Source organism: Penaeus chinensis, chromosome 41, assembly GCF_019202785.1.
Source record: "Penaeus chinensis breed Huanghai No. 1 chromosome 41, ASM1920278v2, whole genome shotgun sequence".
Classification (NCBI taxonomy): domain Eukaryota; kingdom Metazoa; phylum Arthropoda; class Malacostraca; order Decapoda; family Penaeidae; genus Penaeus; species Penaeus chinensis.
The window spans coordinates 18,476,515-18,484,014 of NC_061859.1; the positions used below are offsets into that span (position 1 = coordinate 18,476,515).

Genomic DNA, 7,500 nt, shown 5'->3' on the forward strand with positions numbered 1-7,500 from the left:
ATAAAACCAAAATACAATTTTCACAACCTCAGTGCAAACATTAATGCGAACAAAAAATAAATAACATATAATGGATTTTTGCCTTGGTCTGTACTAAAGAAATAAAGGAACTCCGAAATAAAGACTTATTTTAGACTTAGTCTCTAAAGCAATAACTTAACATTATGACTTTGTTAAATGTACAAATGCCTATCACAAATTAATGTCAAATGTGTACTATAAAGGGGTAGATTAAGACTAGAGTTGAATGGGAGAAAAACTAAAATATTTCAACATTTGATAAAAATAAGAACTTATGCCTTATCTTTTATAACACCAGCAAATGTTTGTAATGCTGATGCAATGTCTTTTACTGAGCTTACAAGCTGTTTCAAGTGAATTTCTTGTATCTGAAGCATGTCAGGCAAAATTCTCCTTTCTTCTGATCTTCTGCTATGACCATGCACTACCTCATGCCTGCTACCTCCATCCTGAGCATCACTGTCTTCTATTAAAAAAGGAGGTAATTCTGAGGAGTAAGTGTGGTCCATTGACACAATGGGTATTGTCATTTCTTGCTCCTCTGGAGTGCCCTCATCCAATGTTACAACAACTTTCGAGTCTGTTATGACCTGAGATGCTATCCCAGATGGCCCAGGAGTTGGTTCTGCAACATCTAAAAAATTCAAATCTATATTTTAATTTTTATAATATACAATTCTTGAGTCTGATAAGACAACACATGTATTATACTCCTAAACCGACATATATCAGCATACAAATCATTTTACTTTTCTTGTATTTAGAATGTGTTGCTTAATATTAAAAAAGAGTCAAATATTTAAAAATTTCAAACTATAAGCACATCACAAAAAGGGAATAGATTATGTGTCCCCCCTCTTGATTTAAAACATGTTAACTCACCATCAACTTCTGTCTCATTTTCATAAACCCCTAGTAAACCAGTAATATCAACAGGCTCAGTCAGTGTCAGAATTGTTTCTTCAAGAGGAGTGTAGTTTGTGAGAACTGCTGGGCCACCACCTGGAAACCAAGAACAACAGGTTAATAAATTAAATAACATATAGGAATTCTGAGCTTATCACAAGTCTTTTACTTGATAATGAACTGACACTGATATCTTTTTTCTGATTTTGTTAACATTCTCACATCCTGTGACCATCTTGTCTTCATTATGGGCAATACATTTAATGCAGACAATTACCTGCAATATAAACTGGATTCTAAAATTTATTTAAAACTTAAAACTTCAAAAAATCCATCCATTAGACTACATTTGTGAAGGATGATCATATGGTGAAAATTTTTCTTATAATTGTATATGTTTCAGGAAATAAGTTATTTTTAAAATCAATACACACTCAGAAACTAAATAATACCAAACAAATAAGATTATACATTTAATATTACCCTTCTTTATGCTATATGGTTGGCCTTTGTTTAATCAAATTTCTAGATTTTTTCATATATGGGAACTGATACATAGGCAATTACTAAGATATTTCTACATTCTATTTTCTTTATGACAATATGCTTTATCTCCATATTGTGTTATGCATCAGTGAGTGTACTATCATATTGCACTTGATATTACCCTTACATTACTCTGAGTTACTATGTCATGGATATTAAAAAAATATCCATGACATGATATAGATATTAAAAAAAAAAAAAAATTGGTACGCACTCCTTCTTCAACTATTCTGTGACAAGAATATAAAGTTATTATATGACATGTACTGTTTTTCCTTTACTCTGACTATAAAGGATAAGTTTCAAGCACTTATGACTAATTTCAACAACTCATGTTGACGGTACCTGAAGAATGTACAGAACAAAATTTACTATTGAAATCTTACCTGTTCCTCCCATGTGTTTTTCCTCTTGTGCTGCCTTTTTTTTCAAGCTGCTCTTAGGTCTGTGAACTTCCTACGCCCTACATTCACATTCCCCGGTACGCGAGCGAGAAGACTCACTTCCTTAGTCACACTCTCCTAGGCGTTATTTTTCACTTGTGCAGTTATTCTGTTATCTAATTTACCCAGAACCACATTTTTATTCGTTGCCACAGCTTCTATTAAAGCCAACATCTCTTCGTCTGAGAAATTTGGTCTTCTTCTTCTTCTTTCTTGGTGTAGGGTTTTAGACTATTGTTGTCTATATCCCCTGGATCTTCTTTTCTAGGCTTCTTGTTTCTTAAATGATGTCAGATAATCTTGTTGTTTGTAGGAAAATCTTTGTATGTCTTAATATGTAGTACTTTATTGTAGATGGTTGATCTGCACCTGTAAACAGAAGGTTTATATCAATATAATTTATGTTTACTCGTCTTAAAGCATCTTTTAGTTTTGTTCTATGAGAGTTAAATCTTGGGTAGTGTAAAAACATGTGTTCTATTGTTTCTTCTTGGTTCATGCACCATCTGCAGAAAGGGTCGTTTTCCATTTTCATTCTATATAGATATTGTTTTAGTCTTGTATGTTTGGTTGAGATTCTTGTGATGCATGTATCTAGTTTTCTGCATTTGGCTCTGGTCCATGGTTTTTCTGTGTTGTCTTTGATGAGGTAATTTTTTGTGCCTAGGATTCTCTTTAAATTTGATTCCCATTGTTTCCTATTTCTTAATTTAATTTCTTTTGTTATGTAATTTGGATCTTGTGGTATAGACATGGGATTTTTTATTCCATGGGCTTTCTTTGCAGCTAGATCTACGATTTCATTTCCTTTGATGTTTTTATGTGATGGAATCCACTGCATCATGATCTTTTGTTTTTGTGTTGAGAGAAAGTGAATATGATTTTGTATTTCATATGTGATCTGTTTATAGTTTAGTGGTTTGGGGTTTTGTATTAATTGTAGTGATGATTGTGAATCTATTAGTATTAATGTATTGGTCAATTTGTTATTTACTGCATATTTCAGTCCTTGCTTTATGGCAAATAATTCTGCATGAGTGATTTCTGTTTTAGGAGGCAATTTCCAGATAGTTGCTATATTTTTGTTTTAGATATATATTGCTGCTGAGCTGGATTCTGGGTCTCTTATCTTTGAACCATCAGTGAAAATTCTGTTAAAGTTTTTATAATTTGTATTAATTAATTCCAGAAATTGTTTTTGAATAATTATTTGAGGAGTGTTTTTTGTTGTATTAGTCGTAAAGTTGACTTGTATGTTTTCTGAAATATCATACCATGGGGGTATTGGGGATATGTTTGGTATTACATTTGGACTTATATTTAGATTTAGGTTTATTTTTGTTTCTGTTGCTCTGTGAACTAGTGATCTTTTATCTCTTTGTGGGTTGTATTCTTTTATGCATTTCGTTATTTGTTGTTTTACTGGTGTTGTGTTTGGTTTATTTAAAATTTTCGTTAACTGAATGCATTCAAGTTCTTTTATTCTGTTTGATAAAGGTGGGATGTTTGTTAATGCTTGAAGAGATATGATTGGAGTTGTTCTAAAACATCCTATTGCAAGCCGTAATGCTTGGTTTTGTAATGTTTCAAGTTTTCTTAATTCGGTTTCTTTTGCTGATCCATAGACTGTTAGTCCATATTCAATTTTGGTTTTATATATATTTTATAGAATTTTAATAGTGTTTCTTTATTTGCTTCCCAATTTAGTGTAGTTAGTTTTTTTCATTATGTTTATTCTACTTAAAATGTCTACTTTTAAGTTTTCTATATGATTTTTCCATTTTAGTTTGGGGGCATCTAATGTGAAGCCTAAGATTTTATAGCTCGTGAGTATATTTGATTTCTATGTTGTCTATCCTTATAATTGGTAGTTGATTTATCTTTTTGTTTGAAAAGCACATTAATTTGCTTTCTGTGAAGTTTATTTTTAGATCCCAGTGATTGGCCCATAATTTTAACTTTTGTAGTTCTGTTTCTATTTTGTTAGAGGCTTCTATTAAGTTTTTATTACTTGTTAATATGGTTATGTCATCTGCATATATTATCTTTTCAGTTTCTTTTGCTAGTTTTAGATCATTTAACATTATATTGAATAAGACTGGGCTTATTGGTGAACCTTGAGGTACTCCACTTTTTATTATTCCTTTCTCTGAAGTTTGATTTCCTATTTTTATTTGGAAGGTTCTTTTCTCTGACAAATTATGTAGCCATTTTAGAGGTTTTCCTGTAATGCCTAGCTTCGACATTTTGACTAGAAGTGCTTCATGGTTGACTGTGTCGAAGGCTTTTGCTAGGTCAATGCATGCTACTATTATATATTTTTTGTCTATGAAGGCTTTATTTATGTGGCTGTCAATTGTATGTAGTTCATCCGAGGTATTTTTATTGGGTCTGAAGCCGGTTAGGTCTAAATCTAGCTTGTTGTTGTGTTCTAGCCACCATATTAGTCTTTTGGTTATTATATTTTCTAAAATCTTGCCAATGCATGAAATTCTATTAATGAATCTATATGAGTTTGCTTCTGAAGGATTTTTACCTGGTTTTAATATGGGGTTTATTAGTGCACTTTTTAGTGATTCGGGATATTCTCCTTTGATCCAGAGAGAGTTGATGTTGGTTAAAATTGACTCTAGAATGTTGTTTGGAGCATTCCTATAAAGCTCGTACGTTATTTCATCTGGACCATATGCTTTATTATTTTTGGTATTATTAATTGCTGTTTTTAATTCAAATAGGGTTATTTCTTTACTTATTTCATTGGTGTTCTTTAAGTTAAATTATCTTTCTTTTTCTAAGTCTGCCAAAAGTTTTTTGGGTTTTTTACTTACTGTTTCCATATATTTTTTTTTTAATTTTTCCAATTTTTGTGCAATTTCTGTTATTGGCAGATCATTTTCAATTAATGGATATTCCATTGTAGTTATTTTTCCTGTTTGTTTCTTTAGGAAATTCCAAATCGTTCTTGATGGGGTTTTAAAATTTAATGTTGCGCAAAACTTTTCCCATGATTCCCTTTTTGTTTGCGTTATTATATATCTTGCTTTTGCTAATGATCTTTTATATTTTACTTGATCTGTTGATGTTGGCTTTTTCCTCCATTTATTATAGGCTGTGTTTTTTTCTTTGATGATGTCATTACATTCTTTATTCCACCATGGTTTGTTTGGTTTGTCTTTGTATGTTCGTGTTTCTAATTTAAAATATTTAAGGCCGACATTTTTTATAAGTTCTGAAATTTCTGGAATGTGTTTGCCTGTTATATTAATTTGTCTATTACCTATGTTTTCATTCCAGTAAGGATGATGGGCATTGAAGTCCCCCATTATTAGTTTTGGGTCTGTGATTTGGTCTGAATAGTATTGGAGTTCTTCTGGTGAATTCATTTTTTGTTTGTTGTTTTTGGATTTGTTTTCTTCTTGTTCTTGTTGTGTGTGTTCGTTTTCATCTAAACATGTAGTTTGTTGTGTGATGTTTAGAGTTCTTGTCTTCTTTCTGTTTGGAGTTTGGTTATTTGTTTTGTTTGAGGTTCTTTGGCCTAGATTGAGGCTTTGTTGTTCTGTAAATATCTGTGCATATGTTTGCGTTCTGTTGTCTTCTGTAGGTTGAGGTGTTGTGATTTCATGTACTTGTTCTGTGTTCTGTGTTTGTTTAATTTTGTTTGGTTGTTGTGTTGCAGTACTTTTGTATTTTGTTACAGGTTTGAGTTGTTGTAGCTGTTTTTTTATCTCTAAGTTATTTGGTGTTATGTTTTCTTTGTTTATTTCTTGTGCTAATTTGTGCACTTTGCATTCTTTTGTGTTTGGTGAGTGGTTTTCATCACAATAAAAACAATGAGAGGTGTTCTGGCAATCTCTTTTTGTTCTTGCAAGTTACTGTCCCATGTCCGCACCTTAAGCAGTTGTAACATTTTAATATATGGAAAGTGTACTGCCTGACTTGGTAGTTTGTATGGCCTATGGCTACTCTTTTGGGTAATGTCCCTCTAAAAGTGAACCTTAGGAATTTGGTGGGAATCCATTTTTCTTTGCTTCTTTTGTCATCATTTTGTTTTTTTAATCTGATTACCTCTGTTATTTCATTTGGTTCATATCCTAAAGGTCTTATTTTTTCTTTGATACTTTCTATATTTAGGTCTGTTTCTACTGGGAATATAGTACCATAGGAACAATTTATGTATTTGCTTGAAGTTGGTTGCTTACATACTATTGCCCATTCGCCAAGTTTGTCTATTTCTTTTAATAGTCTTAGTTTTGACATATCTTTGACTTCAAATCTGAGGGCTTTGCCTGCTCCTAGTACTCTTAGTGAGTCCTCTACTCTACTATATATTTAGCTTTGCTAACTAACGAGGAGGTAAGGTCATCCATGCCCCATTGACCAGCACTCACACACACACACACACACACACACACGCACACGCACACACCACAGATACACACGCACTCAGAGACACACACAAAAACACACACGCACACACACACACACACACACACCACAGACACACACGCACACAGAGACACACACAAAAACACACACACACACGCACACACGCAAGATATATTTACTGAGGGGAAAAAATGAAACCAAAGGCTGAACTCATTTTTATTCAAACATAGGTAAGAACATATGAACTAATTACAATAATTATCATAAATCATGTAATTTTGAAATTTCCTGGTCAGGTGTGGACTAGGCAATCCTGTGTTCCTTTTCGCCTTCTCCGAAATCTAAAGAAAAAGAGGTGATATCAATGAGAATAATAAGAAATATGATAAAAAGCACGGCAATAAAATTTAGATCATAAGAACTCGCTTAGGGAAGTCAGAATGCATTTTCACTGGAGGCCAAATAACGTGGAGAGATCTGAAGAGGAGGAGGAAAAGGAGGGAAGAAAGAAAGAGGAGGAGGAGGAGATGGAGGGAAGAAAGAAAGAAGAGGAGGAGGAGATGGAGGGAAGAAAGAAAGAGGAGGAGGAGGGAAGAAAGAAAGAGGAGGAGGAGGAGATGGAGGGAAGAAAGAAAGAAGAGGAGGAGGAGATGGAGGGAAGAAAGAAAGAGGAGGAGGAGGGAAGAAAGAAAGAGGAGGAGGAGGAGATGGAGGGAAGAAAGAAAGAGGAGGAGGAGGAGATGGAGGGAAGAAAGAAAGAGGAGGAGGAGGGAAGAAAGAAAGAGGAGGAGGAGGAGATGGAGGGAAGAAAGAAAGAGGAGGAGATGGAGGGAAGAAAGAAAGAGGAGGAGGAGGAGATGGAGGGAAGAAAGAAAGAGGAGGAGGAGGAGATGGAGGGAAGAAAGAAAGAGGAGGAGGAGGGAAGAAAGAAAGAGGAGGAGGAGAGAAGAAAGAAAGAGGAGGAGGAGGGAAGAAAGAAAGAGGAGGAGATGGAGGGAAGAAAGAAAGAGGAGGAGGAGGGAAGAAAGAAAGAGGAGGAGGAGGAGATGGAGGGAAGAAAGAAAGAGGAGGAGGAGGGAAGAAAGAAAGAGGAGGAGGAGGGAAGAAAGAAAGAGGAGGAGGAGGGAAGAAAGAAAGAGGAGGAGATGGAGGGAAGAAAGAAAGAGGAGGAGGAGGGAAGAAAGAAAGAGGAGGAGGA

At 34.1% G+C, this 7,500-nt stretch overlaps 2 protein-coding genes across 2 annotated transcripts in view; both read right to left on the reverse strand.

Moving 5' to 3' along the window:
• LOC125047712 overlaps positions 1-2,098 on the reverse strand; it is a 2,185-nt gene extending 87 nt beyond the window's left edge. The window contains exons 1-3 of the mRNA XM_047646096.1: positions 1,860-2,098; positions 904-1,023; positions 1-655 (exon numbers count right to left, since the gene is read on the reverse strand). The exon at positions 1-655 is cut by the window's left edge and continues 87 nt beyond it. Coding sequence (XP_047502052.1) covers positions 294-655; positions 904-1,023; positions 1,860-1,872 — 495 coding nt within the window. The 5' untranslated portion in view covers positions 1,873-2,098 and the 3' untranslated portion in view covers positions 1-293. The remainder of the gene's footprint in view (positions 656-903; positions 1,024-1,859) is intronic.
• A 4,407-nt stretch (positions 2,099-6,505) lies between these two features.
• LOC125047735 overlaps positions 6,506-7,500 on the reverse strand; it is a 29,242-nt gene continuing 28,247 nt past the window's right edge. The window contains exon 4 of the mRNA XM_047646142.1: positions 6,506-6,643. The gene's annotated coding sequence lies outside the window, so the exon portion shown is untranslated. The remainder of the gene's footprint in view (positions 6,644-7,500) is intronic.